The 20969-nt window shown below is 44.7% G+C and overlaps 2 protein-coding genes across 2 annotated transcripts in view; one reads left to right on the top strand and one right to left on the bottom strand.

Annotated features, from left to right (window-relative positions):
• Positions 1-20969, bottom strand: part of adcy5 (adenylate cyclase 5) — a 494269-nt gene that overhangs the window by 115963 nt on the left and 357337 nt on the right. The window lies entirely within an intron of this gene.
• On the top strand, positions 6545-7001 carry LOC140386928 (U6 snRNA-associated Sm-like protein LSm5). The gene has a single exon (XM_072469836.1). It carries the CDS (start codon positions 6545-6547, stop codon positions 6815-6817), a length of 273 nt encoding a protein of 90 aa, XP_072325937.1. The 3' UTR covers positions 6818-7001.

Genomic DNA, 20969 nt, shown 5'->3' with positions numbered 1-20969 from the left:
GGACTTGAACTACGTGGCGGTATCAGAAAGATACCTGGCGACTCAAGAGCAAAGGTGATAGAACAAGAGAAATTAAACTAAGGCTAAAACGAGCAACAGTCGTCCCATTACTCTGATTTATCTCTTCTCTCCTTTCCCGCATTGCGCGGTTTTCCAATGCTCACCTAAGGTTTCTTGGTTCAAACAGTCTGATCAAGGGGAGACTGAGATATGCCCGATCGTGTGCTGAAAATCTCCCCAGTATGATTCTGGAGTAACAGAGAAACTTGGAAAATCAGTAACTCCTCCTCGTGAACAAATCGGGTTATGGTCCTTTTAATTCAACTTTCTGAACCTCTTTTATAATCAACGTCCGCTGGGAGCCACGCGCTAATTGAAGTGACTTAAGGGAACACGACAAGACAAACGTTTGAGGAAAAACACAGAACAACACCCAGGCTTTTTCCCAGGATTTAAGCCAATCTTGGAGACAATCGTCTGGACACAGAATACAACATTGGACCGAATCCCCATATGCAATCCGGAGACTTGTTCATGAAGACCGATATGTTTAACAGAGGAGAAAGTCAATCAGTTTTACTGTAATATCAAGAGTTTCCAGCCCTGCCACTTGGAGAATCAGCGATCATGTCAACTCTGCAACCATTTGTTGCTCTGTGGGAACAAGATCTTCCGGAAAGCTGGGCAGAGATGGTTAAGAGGAGAAACATAGAAAGTAGGAGCAGGAGGAGGCCATTTGGCCCTTCGAGTCTGCTCCGCCATTCAATATGACCAGGCCTGATCTCTATCTCATTACAATATTCCTGCTTTCTCCCCATACCGCTTCATGCCATTAAAATCTGAAAAAATGGATCTGTTTTTTTCTTGAATACATTCAGTGACTTGGCCTCCATGCTTCTGTGGTAGAGAATTCCACAGTTCACCATCCTTTGAGTGAAGAAATTTCTCATTTGATGCATTTCAATCAGATCGCCTCTCATTCTTATCAATTGCAGTGAATACAGACAGCAGTCGAACCAATCTCTTCTCATAGGACTGTCCCGACGACCCAGTATCAACCTAATGAACCTCTGCTGCACTCCCTCGATGGCAACTATATACTTTCTTAGGTAGGGATCCAAAACGACACACAATACTCCAGGTGTGGTCTCACCAAGGCCCTGTATAACTGTAGTAAGACATCTCTACTTCTGAGCTCAAATCATCTTGAACGAAGACCAACATTTACCATTTACCTTCCTAATTGCTTTCTGCATCTGCCTCTCCAATTTCATTGACTGGTGTTCAAGGACACCCAGATCCCTTTGTACAACCACACTTCCCAATACATCACCATTTAAATAATACTCTTCCTTTCTGTTTCTCAAACTAAAGTGTATAACTTCATGTTTAGCCATGTTGTGCTGTATCTTCTGTGTGTTTGCCCATTCACTCAACTTGTCTAAATCACCATGAAGCCTCCTTGCATCCTCCTCACAACTCACAATTTCACCTAGTTTTGTGTTGTCAGCAAACTTGGAAATGTTACATTTGGTTCCCTCATCCAGAACATTTATATATATGTTGTGAACAGCTGGGGACCCAACACTGATCCCTGCAGTACCCCACTAGTCACTGCCTGCCACTCGGAAAAAGACCCATTTATTCTCACTCTCTGTTTCCTGTCTGTCAACCAGTTCTCGATCCATACCAATACCCCGTATCCCATGTCCTTTAATTCTGCCCACTAACCTCTTATGAGGAATCTTATCAAAAACCTTCTGAAAGTCCAAATACACCACATCCATTGGTTCTCCCTTATCTATTCTACTCAAAAAAACACCAGTAGATTAGTTAAGGATGATACTCATGCTGGCTTTATCCAATCCCATTAATGCTTTGCAAGTCTTCTGTTATCACATCTTTTATAATAAACTCCAGCATCTTCCCCACGACTGATGTCAGGTTAACTGGTCTGTAATTCTCCCTTTTTTCCCCTCCCTCCCTTTTTAATTAGTGGGGTGACACTTGTTGCACTCCAATCTGTAGCAACTGATTATCATAGACTATCATAGAATTTACAGTGCAGAAGGAGGCCATTTGGCCCATCGAGTCTGACCGGCTCTCAGAAAGAGCACCCTACCCAAGGTCAACACCTCCACCCTATCCCCATAACCCAGTAACCCCACCCAACACTAAGGGCAATTTTGGACACTAAGGGCAATTTATCATGGCCAATCCACCTAACCTGCACATCTTTGGACTGTGGGAGGAAACCGGAGCACCCGGAGAAAACCCACGCACACACGGGGAGGATGTGCAGACTCCGCACAGACAGTGACCCAAGCCGGAATCGAACCTGGGACCTTGGAGCTGTGAAGCAATTGTGCTATCCACAATGCTACCGTGCTGCTCCAGAGTCTATAGCATTTTGGAAGATGACCACCAATGCACCCAATATTTCCAGGGCCACTTCCTTTAATATTCTGGGATTTAGTTTATTCGGTCCTGGTGATTAATCAGCCTTTAACCCCAGCACCATTTTCTAACAAATACTGATTTCCTTCAATTCTGCCCTTGGTTCCCTAACATTTCTGTGAGCTTATTTGTCCTTCTTTTGTGATGACAGAAACAAAGTATGTGTCCATTTCTTTTTCCCCCATTTTCATTTCCCCAGCTCCTGACTCTATTTTTGTCTTCACTAATCCTTTTTCCTTCACATGTTTATAGGTTTCATGGTCAGTTTCTATGTTCCGTGCAATTTTACTCACCCTATTTTCTCCCTCTTGATCAGATTTTTTGTCCTGTTTTGCTGAATTCTAAAATATTCCCAATACTCCGGCTTGCCCCTTTTTCTCACAATTTTATGTCTCCTTGTTGGATTGAATATTCTCCCTAATTTCTTTTGTAAGCCATGGTTAAGTCACCGTTCCTCTTTTATTTTTATGCCAGACAGGAATGAATCATTGTTGTAATTCGTACACATGTTCGTTAAATATCAACCATTGCCTATCCACCGTCAACCCCTTCAATAAGGTTCTTCAATCTATCTTTTCAATTTGTGCCTCATACCTTCATAGTTCCCTTCATTTACATTTAGGAACCTAGTTTCGGATTTGAATACTTAACTCTCTTATGTTAATGAAGAATTCCATCATATTATGGTCACTCTTCCCCATGCGATCCCACACAACAAGATTGTTAATTAATCCTTTTGCATTGCACAATACCCAGTAAGCCAGCTCTCTGGTTGGTTCCTCAGCATATTGGTCTAAAAAGCCATCGCCTACACACTCCAGGAACTCCTCCTCCACTAAACCATTGCTAGTTTAGTTTGTCCAATCTGTTTGTCAATTAAAGTCACCCATGATTACAGGTTGCATGCATTTCTGATTTCTTGTTTACTACCTTCCCTCATATCTCCACTATTGTTTGGGGGCCGATAGATAATCCCCAACAACGTTTTCTGCCCCCCGGTGTTTCTTACCTCCATTGATACAGATTCCACAACATGATTTTCCGAGCCAAAATCCTTCCTCACTATTGCATTGATTTCCTCCTTTACTAACAACGCTACCCCACCTCCTTTTGATAGAGGGGTTCAAAGTCATGAAATGTTTACATAGAGCAAATACAGAGAAATCTTTTCCAATGGTTGAAAGGGTGACAAAACGCCTACACAGAGTAAACGCTGGAGGTTACTGGGAAAAGAACCAGAGGCTTAGCAGAGGAGTCAATAGAGGAGTCAGGGGGTCACAGATTTACAGGAAGGAGGAGGAGATTTAGAAAGGATTTGAGAAAAAACCTTTTTTTTACCCAGAGGGTGGTGGGAATCTGGAACTCGCTGCCTGACAGGGTGGTAGAGGTGGGAACCCTCACAACATTCAAGAAGCATTTAGATGAACGTTTGAAATGCCGTAGCATTCAAGGTTGTGGACCAAGTGCTGAAAAATGGGATTAGAATAGATAGATGCTTGATGGCCAGCATGGAGAAGGTGGGCCAAATGGCCTCTTTATGTCCTGCAAAACTCTATGGCACAAGGTGAAAAGCTTCTCAACTCAAGGGGAGGCTATGGTCTGGAACGCATAGCCGGAAGGAGCTGCGGAAAGAGATTCAATGGTAGCTTTTGAGAGGAAATGGGATAAATCCTTGAAGGGAAGAAATGATTGCAGGGATACGGATAAAGGCAGAAGTGTGGGACCAACATGATCGCTCTTTGGACGAGCCGGAAGGCTTGACGAACCAAATGGCCACCCTCCTTGCTGTGATTCCACAATATTCAATTGAAGGTGAGGTTTCTGTTCCCTCGGAATAGTTATTCATTCTGAAGCTAATGTTGTCCCAAAGATAAAGTGGGAGTGGGACAGGGGAGTGATATACTCAACCTCATCGCCACTGGATTGGGAGGAAGGAAAATAAATCAGTCATTCCGTTGTTGATCATGACAACTCCTATTGAACCTGAACATCAGAACATAAGGAAATGGAGCAGGAGCAGGAAATAATAAATATTGTGAGTTCTTTAACTTAATACTCAACCAGTAAATAAAGAAACAATTGTAGAGACAACTAGTTAAATTCTACAATACAGTGCTTTGATAACAAATAACTTCTTCTCTCTCTAGCTTTACGATAAGAAGTCTTACAACACCAGGTTAAAGTCCAACAGGTTTGTTTCAAATCACTAGCTTTCAGAGCACTGCTCCTTCCTCAGGTGAATGAAGAGGTATGTTCCAAAAAAATATATATAGACAGATTCAAAGATGCCAGACAATGCTTGGAATGCGAGCATTAGCAGGTGATTAAATCTTTACAGATCCAGAGATGGGGTAACCCCAGGTTAAAGAGGTGTGAATTGTGTCAAGCCAGGACAGTTGGTAGGATTTCGCAGGCCAGATGGTGGGGGGTGAATGTAATGTGACATGAATCCCAGGTCCCGGTTGAAGCCGCACTCATGTGTGCGGAACTTGGCTATAAGTTTCTGCTCGGCGATTTTGCGTTGTCTCGCGTCCTGAAGGCCACCTTGGAGAACGCTTACCCGGAGACCAGAGACTGAATGCCCTTGACTGCTGAAGTGTTCCCCGACTGGAAGGGAACATTCCTGCCTGGCGATTGTCGCGCGATGTCCGTTCATCCGTTGTCGCAGCTTGTGCATGGTCTCGCCAATGTACCACGCTTCGGGCCATCCTTTCCTACAGTGTATGAGGTAGACAACGTTGGCAGAGTCGCACGAGTATGTACCACATACCTGGTGGGTGGTGTTCTCACGTATAATGGTGGTACCCATGTCGATGATCTGGCACGTCTTGCAGAGGTTGCCATGGCAGGGTTGTGTGGTGTTGTGGTCGCTGTTCTGAAGGCTGGGTAGTTTGCTGCAAACAATCGTCTGTTTGAGGTTGCGCGGTTGTTTGAAGGCAAGTAGTGGGGGTGTGGGGATGACCTTGGCAAGATGTTCATCTTCATCGCTGACGTGTTGAAGGCTGAGAAGATGATGTCGTAGTTTCTCCACTCGGGGAAAGTACTGGACAACGCAGGGTACTCTGTCGGTTGTGTCCCGTGTTTGTCTTCTGAGGAGCTCGGTGTGGTTTCTTTGCTGTGGCGCTTTGGAACTGTTGATTGATGAGTCGAGCGCCAGATCCCATTCGGACGAGGGCATCTTTCAGCGTCTGTAGATATCTGTTATGCTCCTCCTCGTCTGAGCAGATCCTTTGTATACGGAGGGCTTGTTCTGCAACTCATCCGCTTCATTCTGGATCACAACGTCTTCACCTTCGACAACAAGTTCTTCATCCAGACGCATGGAACAGCCATGGGGACCAAATTCGCACCTCAGTATGCCAACATCTTCATGCACAAGTTTGAACAAGACCTCCTCACCGCACAGGACCTTCCCGTACCAGCCTCACTGAACAGGCGCCGGAATGTGGCGACTGGGGGCTTTTCACAGTAACTTCATTTGAAGCCTACTTGTGACAATAAGCAATTTTCATTTCAACCGACGTTATACACCAGATACATCAATGACATTTTTTTCCTTTGCACCTACGTCGAAGAATCACTGAAACGGCTACACAATGACATCAATAAGTTCCATCCCACCATCAGACTCACCATGGACTACACTCCAAAATCGGTTGCATTCTTGGACACACTCATCTCTATCAAGGACGGTCACCTCAGCACTTCGATTTACCGCAAGCCCACGGATAATCTCACAATGCTCCACTTCTCCAGCTTCCACCCTAAACACATTAATTAAGCCATCCCCTATGGACAAGCCCTCCATATACGCAGGATCTGCTCAGACGAGGAGGGGCGTAACAGACATCTACAGACAATGAAAGATGCCCTCCTATGAACGGGATATGGCGTTCAACTCACCAATCGACAGTTCCAACGTGCCACAGCAAAAAACCGCACCGGCCTCCTCATAAGACAAACACGGGACACAACCGACAGAGTACCCTTCGTCGTCCAGTACTTCCCCGGAGCGGAGAAACTACGATATCTTCTTCGCAGCCTTCAACATGTCATCGATTAAGATGAACATCTTGCGAATGTGAAGATGGCGCTGAACTCGACCAACCCCTCACAGTTGCTGCCACTGGAGCTGGTGGACAAATGCACTGGATCGCGAATTCATATTGTTATGAAAAATGACAAGGAGATTGTAGGAACACTGCTAGGTTTTGATGATTTTGTCAATATGGTGCTTGAAGATGTCACGGAATTTGAGATCACACCAGAAGGCAGAAGAATCACGAAACTCGACCAAATTTTGTTAAATGGAAACAACATAACAATGCTCATTCCTGGTGGTGAAGGTCCTGAAGTATGAATGGAGCCCCTGACTAAGTGGATTTGAGTTTCTCCGACTTTTGTTTCCTTATGTTCACTTCTGTTTTTTGACATTTTTTTAAAGAGTTTATTTTTTGTCTAAATTTCCAGACAGTTACATTTACTTTGTATGTAGAAGGAAATGTCTCAGAAGTGAGGTGAATCATGGTTTAATGTATGAAAGACTTGATTTATTTTTTAAAGGAAAAAATAAAAGTGATTTCTTTTTCACTACAAAAAAAAAGATGACCATCTTGCCAAGGTCATCCCCACACCCCCACTACTTGCCTTCAAACAACCGCGCAACCTCAAACAAACCATTGTTTGCAGCAAACTACCCAGCCTTCAGAACAGCGACCAGGACACCACACAACCCTGTCATGGCAATCTCTGCAAGACGTGCCAGATCATCGACATGGTTACCACCATTACCCGTGAGAACAGCACCCGCCAACGTTGTCTACCTCATACGCTGCAGGAAAGGATGTCCCGAAGTGTGGCACATTGGCGAGGCCATACAGACGCTGCGCCAACGAATGAACGGACATCGCACGACAATCACCAGGCAGGAATGTCCCTTTCCAGTCGGGGAACACTTCAGCAGTCAAGGGCATTCAGCCTCTGATCTTCGGGTAAGCGTTCTCCAAGGTGGCCTTCAGGACGCGAGACAACGCAAAATCGCCGAGCAGAAACTTATAGCCAAGTTCCGCACACATGAGTACGGCCTCAACCGGGACCTGGGATTCATGTTGCATTACATTCACCCTCCACCATCTGGCCTGGGCTTGCGAAATCCTACCAACTGCCCTGGCTTGAGACAATTCACACCTTGTTACCCCTATCACTGGATCTGGAAAGACATAATTACCTACAAATGCTCGCATTCAAAGCATTGTCTTGCATCTTTGACTTTGTCTGTATATATGTTTCTGGAACCTACCTCTTCATTGACCTGAGGAAGGAGCAGTGCTCTGAAAGCTAGTGATTTGAAACAAACCTGTTGGACTTTAACCTGGTGTTGTAAGACTTCTTACTTTGCGCACCCCAGTCCAATGCCGGCATCTCCATATCATAGCTTTACTATGACTGTTCTCTCAGCACTCCTGATACACTGTCATCAGAAAGAGCGGGAAACCCATTAATATAGGTTCTGATAGTGAGACCTCTAGTGTTCAATAGCCTGTACTAACATTACACATATTGATCAAGTGTACTGATATACAGAGATCACTACACCATCCACGAACTCTGTCTACACCTCCGGCTGCCTTGGGAAAGCGGGCAGCATAATCAAATACCCCTCCCACCTGGGTTATTCACTCTTCCATCAGGCAGGAGATACAAAAGTCTGAGAACACGCACGAACAGATTCAAAAACAGCTTCTTCCCCGCTGTTACCAGACTCCTGAATGACCCTCTTATGGACTGAACTGACCTCTCCACACATCTTCTCTACTGAGTAGTACTACACTCCATGTGCTTCACCCGATGCCTGTGCCTATGTATTTACATTGCGTATTTATGTATGCCCTCTGGTTTTTTTTTAATGTATGGAATTATCTGCTTGGACTGTACGCAGAACAATGCTTTTCACTCGGTACACGTGACAATACAACAAATCCAAAAACCCATACAGCCCAGCTGGTCTCTGCTGGTGTTTATCACCTCAAAGGCCTTCTCTCGCCATCTAACTATACAGCTCACCCTTATCCGTCCTCCCTCATGAACTTGATTAGCTCCCTCTTTTAATTCTTTTCCAATTAATTGTCAAAGAAGTATTGAAATTTAGATCAGCCCTTACCTGGTAGCCTTTCACCATTCCATTACTAAATAAATGCCTTGTGGTTACTGTTTCCAAAGTCTACCTGAATTATTTACAAATATATCTTCAAAAGGTTGACTGGGTTTTTCACACTCCCTTCCCCGTGCCCAATAATTCTTCACAAAGTGCAACCTGTCCTCGGGTGCCCCTCATGTGCCTACCGGTGACTGGTGTTGATAACATAGAGTTTGGGCGGATGGTCAGTGGGAGATCGTCTCTTCCAAAGGGTTCTCGCTAACTGCAGTCACCCCTGTTCGTCCAAAAAGACTGAAAGGTTTGGGTTGCACATGTTATTTGGATAATTGGAGCGCATTCTGGGGAAGGTGGGACCTGTACATGCAGGACAGGTTGCATCTGAACCAGAGGGGCACCAATATCCTGGGAGGGATGTTTTCTAGTACTCTTCGGGAGGGTTTAAACTAATTTGGCAGGGGAATGGGAACCGGATTTGTAGTCCAGCAACTAAGGTAGCCGATATTCAGGATGCCAAAGCGTGTAATGAGGCAGTGGGGAAGGGAACACTGACAAAGGAGAGTACTTGCAGGCACGGAGATGGGTTGAAGTGTGTATACTTCAACGCAAGAAGCATCAGGAATAAGGTGGGTGAACTTAAGGCATGGATCGGTACTTGGGACTACGGTGTGGTGGCCATCACGGAAACTTGGATAGAAGAGGGGCAGAAATGGTTGTTGGAGGTCCCTGGTTATAGATGTTTCAATAAGATTAGGGAGGGTGGTAAAAGAGGTGGGGGGGTGGCATTATTAATAAGAGATAGTATAACAGCTGCAGAAAGGCAGTTCGAGGAGTATCACCCTATTGAGGTAGTATGGGTTGAAGTCAGAAATAGGAAAGGAGCAGTCACCTTGTTAGGAGTTTTCTATAGGCCCCCCAATAGTAGCAGAGATGTGGAGGAGCAGATTGGGAAACAGATTTTGGAAAGGTGCAGAAGTCATAGGGTAGTAGTCATGGGCGACTTTAACTTCCCAAATATTGAGTGGAAACTCTTTAGATCAAATAGTTTGGATGGGGTGGTGTTTGTGCAGTGTGTCCAGGAAGCTTTTCTAACACAGTATGTAGATTGTCCGACCAGGGGAGGGGCAATATTGGATTTAGTACTGGGTAATGAGCCAGGGCAAGTGATAGATTTGTTAGTGGGGGAGCATTTTGGAGATAGTGACCACAATTCTGTGACTTTCACTTTAGTAATGGAGAGGGATAGGTACGTGCAACAGGGCAAGATTTACAATTGGGGGAAGGGTAAATACGATGTTGTCAGACAAGAATTGAAGTGCATAAGTTGGGAACATAGGCTGGCAGGGAAGGACACAAGTGAAATGTGGAACTTGTTCAAGGAACAGGTGCTACGTGTCCTTGATATGTATGTCCCTGTCAGGCAGGGAAGAGATGGTCGAGTGAGGGAACCATGGTTGACAAGAGAGGTTGAATGTCTTGTTAAGAGGAAAAAGGTGACTTATGTAAGGCTGAGGAAACAAGGTTCAGACAGGGCATTGGAGGGATACAAGATAGCCAGGAGGGAACTGAAGAAAGGGATTAGGAGAGCTAAGAGAGGGCATGAACAATCTTTGGCGAGTAGGATCAAGGAAAACCCCAAAGCCTTTTACACATATGTGAGAAATATGAGAATGACTAGAGCGAGGGTAGGTCCGATCATGGACAGCAGCGGGAGATTGTGTATTGAGTCTGAAGAGATAGGAGAGGTCTTGAACGAGTACTTTTCTTCTGTATTTACAAATGAGAGGGGCGATATTGTTGGAGAGGACAGTGTGAAACAGATTGGTAAGCTCGAGGAAATACTTGTTAGGAAGGAAGATGTGTTGGGCATTTTGAAAAACTTGAGGACAGACAAGTCCCCCGGGCCTGACGGGATATATCCAAGGATTCTATGGGAAGCAAGAGATGAAATTGCAGAGCTGTTGGCAATGATCTTTTCGTCCTCACTGTCAACAGGGGTGGTACCAGGGGATTGGAAAGTGGCGAATGTCGTGTCCCTGTTCAAAAAAGGGACTAGGGATAACCCTGGGAATTACAGGCCAGTTAGTCTTACTTTGGTGGTAGGCAAAGTAATGGAAAGGGTACTGAAGGATAGGATTTCTGAGCATCTGGAAAGACACTGCTTGATTAGGGATAGTCAGCACGGATTTGTGAGGGGTAGGTCTTGCCTTACAAATCTTATTGAATTCTTTGAGGAGGTGACCAAGCATGTGGATGAAGGTAAAGCAGTGGATGTAGTGTACATGGATTTTAGTAAGGCATTTGATAAAGTTCCCCATGGTAGGCTTATGCAGAAAGTAAGGAGGCATGGGGTAGTGGGAAATTTGGCCAGTTGGATAACGAACTGGCTAACCGATAGAAGTCAGAGAGTGGTGGTGGATGGCAAATATTCAGCCTGGAGCCCAGTTACCAGTGGCGTACCGCAGGGATCAGTTCTGGGTCCTCTGCTGTTTGTGATTTCCATTAATGACTTGGATGAGGGAGTTGAAGGGTGGGTCAGTAAATTTGCAGACGATACGAAGATTGGTGGAGTTGTGGATAGTAAGGAGGGCTGTTGTCGGCTGCAAAGAGACATAGATAGGATGCAGAGCTGGGCTGAGAAGTGGCAGATGGAGTTTAACCCTGAAAAGTGTGAGGTTGTCCATTTTGGAAGGACAAATATGAATGCGGAATACAGGGTTAACGGTAGAGTTCTTGGCAATGTGGAGGAGCAGAGAGATCTTGGGGTCTATGTTCATACATCTTTGAAAGTTGCCACTCAAGTGGATAGAGCTGTGAAGAAGGCCTATGGTGTGCTCGCGTTCATTAACAGAGGGATTGAATTTAAGAGCCGTGAGGTGATGATGCAGCTGTACAAAAGTTTGGTAAGGCCACATTTGGAGTATTGTGTACAGTTGTGGTCGCCTCATTTTAGGAAGGATGTGGAAGCTTTGGAAAAGGTGCAAAGAAGATTTACCAGGATGTTGCCTGGAATGGAGAGTAGGTCTTACGAGGAAAGGTTGAGGGTAGTAGGCCTTTTCTCATTAGAACGGAGAAGGACGAGGGGCGACTTGATAGAGGTTTATAAGATGATCAGGGGAATAGATAGAGTAGACAGTCAGAGACTTTTTCCCCGGGTGGAACAAACCATTACAAGGGGACATAAATTTAAGGTGAAAGGTGGAAGATATAGGAGAGATATAGGTTCTTTACCCAGAGAGTAGTGGGGGCATGGAATGCACTGCCTGTGGAAGTAGTTGAGTCGGGAACATTAGGGACCTTCAAGCAGCTATTGGATAGGTACGTGGATTGAGGTAAAATGATATAGTGTAGATTTATTTGTTCTCAAGGGCAGCACGGTAGCATTGTGGATAGCACAATTGCTTCACAGCTCTAGGGTCCCAGGTTCGATTCCGGCTTGGGTCACTGTCTGTGCGGAGTCTGCACGTCCTCCCCGTGTTTGCGTGGGTTTCCTCCGGGTGCTCCGGTTTCCTCCCACAGTCCAAAGATGTGCGGGTTAGGTGAATTGGCCAATGATAAATTGCCCTTAATGTCCAAATTGCCCCTGGTGTTGGGTGGAGGTGTTGAGTTTGGGTAGGGTGCTCTTTCCAAGAGCCGGTGCAGACTCACAGGGCCGAATGGCCTCCTTCTGCACTGTAAATTCAATGATAATCTATGATTAATCTAGGACAAAGGTTCGGCACAACATCGTGGGCCGAAGGGCCTGTTCTGTGCTGTATTTTCTATGTTCGATGTTCTATGTTGGTGGAACCGTCATCCATCGCATGTAAACGTATCTTCCAGCCATTCATTACCATCAGACTCAACGTCTGGGACAGGCTCAGTGGGGGTGCTGAGTGCTCCCACAGGGCCCAACATTGTGAGCTGCCCCAATGAGATCGTCAAGTAATGTCAAACTAGGATTTGTGCCCAAAGGATTAATGCCACCCACAAACCCTGAAAATAATTTCAATAAAGACTTGCATTTCTGTAGCACCTTTCATGACTACGGGGTGCCCCAAAATGCTTTCAGGCCAATGAAGGACTTTCGAGTTGCAGTCACTGTTGTAATGTTGAGGGATGGCAGCCAATACATACACAGCAAGGTCCCACAAACAACGATGTGATGAGGACCAGATTATGTGCTTTTGGTGATGTCGACTGAGGGATGAATGTTGGCCAGGACACCAGGGAGAACAGCACTGCTCTTCTCTACAATAGTGCCCTGAGATCCTTTACACCCACCTGAGAGGGAAGAAAGATCCTCAGTTTAATGTCTCATCTGAAAGCTATGCCGCATTGGACCCTGCACCCAGTCATGACTGACTGTAGAGAGCTTCATCTCGTTAATCTAACCTGGATTTGAACCCATGTCCCAAAACTGAACTGTAAGCACTCTAACCAATCGCGCTCACATGTCAGGATAGCTTCAATGGGTTTGAGGTAGCAACCATCCCATCTGATTACAGTTCAATGCTGTGTTTCAGAGGAGAGTACAATAAGAGGCCACATGTTGTTTCTTAAATTCTCAGTGGATCAGATGGTTCCTTTTACTTTCAATGTTGGAAATGGGATAATGTCTCTGTGTATTCACCATCTCTTATTATCTCACTGTTTGATGGCCTCAGCCTCAAATGCTTGGAGCTGCGCATACATTAACAATTACCACATTAGAGTTACATCAATAGCATGTGAGGTCCACTTGAAGAAGGTATCTCACAAGGTCAGTGTGGTACAGGGAATAAAAGAACTTGCAATTGGGTACCATCGAATCATAGAAACCTACAGTGCAGAAGGAGGCCATTCGACCCATCGAGTCTGCACCAACTCTCTGATAGAGCACCCCATCAAGGACCACTCCCCTGCAACCCCATAACCCTACCTCACCTGTGGACACTAAGGGGCAATTTAACATGGCCAATCCACCTAACCCGCACATCTTTGGACTGTGGGAGGAAACCGGAGCACCCGGAGGAAACCCACGCAGACACGGGGAGAAAGTGCAAATTCCACACAGTCACTCGAGGTTGTAATTGAACCCAGGTCCCTGGCGCTCTGAGGCAGCAGTGCTAACCACTGTGTCGCTGTGCCGCCCACTGCTTACACAACCTCCACAGGTCCCAGGAATGAAGTACCTTTGAAACACGGTCCCTAATGTAATGGGGTAACGCAGCACTCAGTTTGTACACAACATGTGACTACAAACAGCAACGTAATAATGACCAGACCATCTGTTTTTAGTGATATTCATGAGTGATAAATATTGGCTGAAACACAGAGGAATTCTCTCCAGCTCGTCTTCATCTGAGAGGGTTTTACATCTCATCCAGAGTAGGGCACCTCTGACAGTGCAGCCAGTCTCTGTCGTAGGATTTGAACTGATCACTTTTGGAATGCGACCAACTGAGCTACAACTGTCGCCTAATTGTGAATGGAATTTCAAATAGATTATGGAGTCCAGCTATCAAGAAATAATGCTCAACAACTTTGCTGTTTGAGGCACATTCTGTGCATCTCATGAAAGGACAAAAGTGTAAACGAGGCCGTCCTCTCCAAGGCGAATCTCCCAAGGTTGTTAGCATTTCTCAAGCAGAGGCTACTTTGCTGGTTTGGGCATATGACCATGAATATTCTGCATGGCAAGGTTGCTGGAGCTAGTGAACCAGTAGGACTCCCAAAGCTCCGCTTCAAGGATGTTTACAAACGTAACACGAAGGACCTCACCATCAATTATCACAATTGAGAGACAATGACAGAGGAACATGGCGACATCACCTTTGGACCAACAGCGAAAACAGCAACCCACTACCGCACCTGATAGCCACTCCGGTGGGCACGATGGTAAAATCACTGGACGAGTAATCCAGAAACCCAGGCTCTGGTGACATGGGTTCAAATCCTATGGCAGCTGGTGGAAATGTTCTTATTGAAGGAAATCCGTCTTTACCTGCTCTGGCTTATACGTGACCCCAGACCCCCAGCAACGTGGTTAATTCTTAACAACCTTCTGAAATAGTTTAGCAAGCCACTCAGTTCAAGGGAATTCGGGATGGGTAACACATGGTGCCCCAGTCAGCAACGCCCACATCCCATCAAATAAATAATAAAAAAGGGCAGCACGGTGCCGAGGTCCCAGGTTCAATCCCGGCTCCGGGTCACTGTCCGTGTGGAGTTTGCACATTCTCCCCGTGTTTGCATGGGTTTCGCCCCCACAACCCAAAAGATGTGCAGGTTAAGTGGATTGGCCACGCTAAATTGCCCCTTAATTGGAAAAAGAAATAATTGGGTACTCTAAATTTATAATAAATAAATTAATGAATAAATAAATAAATAAATAATAAAAACTTTCCATGCTGCACTTGTGGTCGGGCCTGTCTCCGTTGGTTTGGTCTCTTCATCCATAAGCAAATGTGAACCATATGAAGCTACCATCCCTGATTTGTCCATCACACTTTGTAGGTGGAAGGATGTCGACAATATACAGCATACTCTCAAATCCCACAACTTGCTTACCAAGACAGGATGGTGCAAATAACTAAATCTAATTATCACAGGTTATCTAAACCACAAACTAAGGACCCAGTTCGGAAAATTCAATGCCAGTCTGAACATGTCAGCACTGTTCCGAGTGCGCTGATTTGCCTCGTTACGTTGGGGTGGCAGGGTTCAATCTGTGCGCTCACACATGCAGGAATAGACCATTTAACACGCTTTTTTGTTGGTTTTCTGTCTCTCACAACTGTGAAGTTGTGAGCTGCCACTCTTGAGATTGTCTGCTTTAATCAGCCTTTAAACTGTGGTTAAACAGTGACAGTTTGCAACTGAGATCTCAGTTATCACAATGTGCTTATTTATTCAGACACGTTACCATGGCAACACCGGCTAAATGGGTCTCCTGAAAAGGCTGAAATGACTATCAGTGACGTTTTGAGAATCGGTGCTGTGCATCAGTGCTGTAATGAATATCAGTGCTGTAATGAATATCAGTGCTGTAATGTATATCAGTGCTGTATATCAGTGCTGTAATGTATATCAGTGCTGTATATCAGAGCTGTAATGTATATCAGTGCTGTAATGAATATCAGTGCTGTATATCTGCGCTGTAATGTATATCAGTGCTGCAATGAATATCAGTGCTGTAATGTATATCAGTGCTGTATATCAGTGCTGTAATGTATATCAGTGCTGTATATCAGAGCTGTAATGTATATCAGTGCTGTATATCAGAGCTGTAATGTATACCAGTGCTGTAATGTATATCAATGCTGTATATCAGTGCTGTAATGTAAATCAGTGCTGTAATGTATATCAGTGCTGTAATGTATATCAGTGCTGGAATGAATATCAATGCTGTATATCAGTGCTGTAATGTATATCAGTGCTGTAATGTATATCAGTGCTGTAATGTATATCAGTGCTGTACATCAGTTCTGTAATGTAAATCAGAGCTGTACATCAGTTCTGTAATCATAGAATTTCATAGAATTTACAGTGCAGAAGGAGGCCATTCGGCCCATCGAGTCTGCACCAGCTCTTGGAAAGAGCACCCTACCCAAGGTTAACACCTCCACCCTATCCCCATAACCCAGTAACCCCACCCAACACTAAGGGCAATTTTGGACACTAAGGGCAATTTATCATGGCCATCCCACCTAACCTGCACATCTTTGGACTGTGGGAGGAAACCGGAGCACCCGGGAGGAAACCCACGCACACACGGGGAGGATGTGCAGACTCCACGCAGTGACCCAAGCCGGAATCGAACCTGGGACCCTGGAGCTGTGAAGCAATTGTGCTATCCACAATGCTACCGTGCTGCCCCCAAATGTAATGTAATGTAAATCAGTGCTGTATATCAGGACTGTACTGTTTACCAGTGCTGTAATGAATTTCAGCGCTGTAATATATATCAGTACTGTAATGAAAATCAGTGCTACATATCAGTTCTGTAATGAAAATCAGTGCTGTATATCAATGCGGTAACTAATATCAGTGCTGGATATCAGTGCTGTAATGAATATCAGTGCTGTATATCAGTGCTGTAATGAATATCAGTGCTGTATATCAGCACTGTAATGAATATCAGTGCTGTGTATCAGTGCTGTAATGAATATCAGTGCTGGAATGATTATCAGTGCTATATATCTGTGCAGTAATTAATATCAGTGCTGCAATGAACATCAGTGCTGTATATCTGTGAGGTAATGAATATCAGTACTGTTTATCAGTGCTGCAATGAATATCAGTGCTGTAACAAAATCAGTGTTGTAATGAATGTATGTAATAATAATCTTTACAAGCCACAAGTAGGCTTACATTAACACTGCAATGCAGTTACTGTGAAAATCCCCTAGTCGCCACATTCCGGAGCCTGTTTGGGTACACTGATACATAGATACATAGAAGATAGGAGCAGGAGGAGGCCTTTTGGCCCTTCGAGCCTGCTCCGCCATTCATCACGATCATGGTTGATCATCCAACTCAATAGTCTAATCCTGCTTTCTCCCCATAGCCTTTGATCCCATTCTCCCCAAGTGCTATATCTAGCTGCCTCGTGAATATATTCAAAAGGGGAGATTTGAGGAAAATTCAGAATGTCCAAATTCCTAACAAGCACGTTTTTCGGGACTTGTGGGAGGAAACCAGAGCACCCAGAGGAAACCCACGCAGACAAGGGTAGAATGTGCAGACTCCCCACAGACAGTGACCCAAGCCGAGAATCGAATCCGGGTCCCCGGTGCAGTGAAACTGTGCTGTAATGAATATCAGTGCTGTGTATCGGTGCGGTAATGAACATCAGTGTTGTGTATCAGTGCGGTAATGAATATCAGGGCTGTGTATCAGTGCGGTAATGAATATCAGTGCTGTGTATCAGTGCGGTAATGAACATCAGTGTTGTATATCAGTGCGATAATGAACATCAGTGCTGTGTATCAGTGCAGTAATGAATATCAGTGTTGTGTATCAGTGCGGTAATGAATATCAGTGCTGTGTATCAGTGCGATAATGAATATCAGTGCTGTGTATCAGTGCGGTAATGAACATCAGTGTTGTGTATCAGTGCGATAATGAATATCAGTGCTGTGTATCAGTGCGGTAATGAATATCAGTGCTGTGTATCAGTGCGATAATGAATATCAGTGCTGTGTATCAGTGCGGTAATGAATATCAGTTCTGTGTATCAGTGTGGTAATGAATATCAGTGCTGTGTATCAGTGCGATAATGAATATCAGGGCTGTGTATCAGTGCGGTAATGAATATCAGTGCTGTGTATCAGTGATGTAATGAACATCAGTGTTGTGTATCAGTTCGATAATGAATATCAGTGCTGTGTATCAGTGCGGTAATGAACATCAGTGCTGTGTATCAGTGCGGTAATGAATATCAGTGCTGTGTATCAGTGTGGTAATGAATATCAGTGCTGTGTATCAGTGCGATAATGAATATCAGTGCTGTGTATCAGTGCGGTAATGAATATCAGTGCTGTGTATCAGTGCTGTAATGAATATCAGTGCGGTAATGAATATCAGTGCTGTGTATCAGTGTGGTAATGAATATCAGTGCTGTGCACCAGTGCGGTAATGAATATCAGTGCTGTGTATCAGTGCGGTAATGAATATCAGTGCTGTGTATCAGTGCGGTATTGAATATCAGTGCTGTGTATCAGTGCGGTAATGAATATCAGTGCTGTGTATCAGTGCTGTAATGAACATCAGTGTTGTGTATCAGTGCGGTAATGAATATCATTGCTGAGTATCAGTGCGGTAATGAATATCAGTGCTGTGTATCAGTGCTGTAATGAACATCAGTGTTGTGTATCAGTGCAGTAATGAATATCAGTGCTGTGTATCAGTGCGGTAATGAATATCAGTGCTGTGTATCAGTGCGGTAATGAATATCAGTGCTGTGTATCAGTGCGGTAATGAATATCAGTGCTGTGTATCAGTGCGATAATGAATATCAGTGCTGTGTATCAGTGCGGTAATGAATATCAGTTCTGTGTATCAGTGTGGTAATGAATATCAGTGCTGTGTATCAGTGCGATAATGAATATCAGGGCTGTGTATCAGTGCGGTAATGAATATCAGTGCTGTGTATCAGTGATGTAATGAACATCAGTGTTGTGTATCAGTTCGATAATGAATATCAGTGCTGTGTATCAGTGCGGTAATGAACATCAGTGCTGTGTATCAGTGCGGTAATGAATATCAGTGCTGTGTATCAGTGTGGTAATGAATATCAGTGCTGTGTATCAGTGCGATAATGAATATCAGTGCTGTGTATCAGTGCGGTAATGAATATCAGTGCTGTGTATCAGTGCTGTAATGAATATCAGTGCGGTAATGAATATCAGTGCTGTGTATCAGTGTGGTAATGAATATCAGTGCTGTGCACCAGTGCGGTAATGAATATCAGTGCTGTGTATCAGTGCGGTAATGAATATCAGTGCTGTGTATCAGTGCGGTATTGAATATCAGTGCTGTGTATCAGTGCGGTAATGAATATCAGTGCTGTGTATCAGTGCTGTAATGAACATCAGTGTTGTGTATCAGTGCGGTAATGAATATCATTGCTGAGTATCAGTGCGGTAATGAATATCAGTGCTGTGTATCAGTGCTGTAATGAACATCAGTGTTGTGTATCAGTGCAGTAATGAATATCAGTGCTGTGTATCAGTGCGGTAATGAATATCAGTGCTGTGTATCAGTGCGGTAATGAATATCAGTGCTGTGTATCAGTGCGGTAATGAATATCAGTGCTGTGTATCAGTGCGGTAATGAATATCAGTGCTGTGCATCAGTGCGGTAATGAATATCAGTGCTGTGTATCAGTGCGGTAATGAATATCAGTGCTGTGTATCAGTGCGGTAATGAATATCAGTGCTGTGTATCAGTGCTGTAATGAACATCAGTGTTGTGTATCAGTGCGGTAATGAATATCAGTGCTGTGTATCAGTGCGGTAATGAATATCAGTGCTGTGTATCAGTGCTGTAATGAACATCAGGGCTGCACTGCTGCCTCATGGCGCTAAGGATCCGGGTTCGATCTCGACCCCTGGGTCACTGTCCGTGTGGAGTTTGCATGTTCTCCCTGTGTCTGCGTGGGTCTCACCCCCACAACCCAAAAATGTACAGGGTAGGTGGATTGGCTTGCTAAATTGCCCCTTAATTAGCAAAAGAAAATTGGGAACTTTAAATTAAAATAAATATCAGTGCTATGTATCAGTGTTGTATCGAATATCAGTGCTGTGCATCAATGCCTATCACCTAAATTTGTAACGAGGTAAGCATGTTTACTCTACGTCCCAAAGATTGGTGGATTGTGTCAAGCAGCATGTCCCTCCTGCTGTTTGCAAAGGCAAGGGACAGACCATACCCAAATACCCAACAGTGATTCCAAAACTCAAAACACAATGTCCAACATGAGGTGTAATGCACCAGAGGACAAAATTTGCTAAAGAGTCCTCAGTATGCTAAGAATTATGCTGCCAACCAGTTTAAGATTGTCAGTCAAGCCCGCAGTGTAGCACGATGCGTATGCTGGAAGCTACATATATTAATACGCAGGGCCCTGTTCTTTGTGGACAGAAAGAACATGCACACACATTGCTCCTGTTTCAGTTAAACAAAATATTCTTTAACCATGAGCCGGGTTCAGTCCTCAAGGCAATGCCTTGATCAATCAGAATCAAGCTGCCTGGTTTAGGTTTTAAAACAATTCCCTGCAGGGGGATAGTCCAAATTGGAAGGGAGCAGAGTTGGTAACAGGAACGAGTAATAGAACTAGAAGATAGGAGAAACAAAGCAAACCATCGAGTCTACACTGAATTTGGAATTGTGTCAAAAAGACAAAGACAAAGGACCTCGCTCCAAGATGGCACCGGCGCGAGGCGACTCTCTGCGAGCTCTCCCCAACAGATCCACTTTTTACTTAATTTATACTCGTTCTAATCTTTTAAAAATTAATTCTAAAACTAACATTATTACTAACCTCTCTCTTTTATCCTCTCTTGCAGGCTTGAACATCCTCCGAGGCCCGTTGAGACCTTTTGACCCGACCCGACCTGACCTCCGCCTGGAAGAAGATCGGGCCCAAACCGGAAGTGAAGCCCCGACCTCCATTTGGAGCCGATCGGGACCTCGGAGCTCCCAACCCGGCCTAACTACCGACGCCAGCCCCGGAGCTCCCGACCCGACCCCTGACGGCAAGACCCGGCCCAACGCAACCCCGAGTGATCCGCCCAGCGTCCCGACCCGGAGAGGCCCACCCAACAACACGACCTGCCTGGTGATGGAAGAAAGAAAAATCCAAGTGGAGGCCCGACCGGGCCTACTTCAA

The sequence above is a fragment of the Scyliorhinus torazame genome, chromosome 2, assembly GCF_047496885.1.
Source record: "Scyliorhinus torazame isolate Kashiwa2021f chromosome 2, sScyTor2.1, whole genome shotgun sequence".
Lineage (NCBI taxonomy): Eukaryota > Metazoa > Chordata > Chondrichthyes > Carcharhiniformes > Scyliorhinidae > Scyliorhinus > Scyliorhinus torazame.
This window is presented reverse-complemented; position numbering and strand designations above follow the sequence as displayed.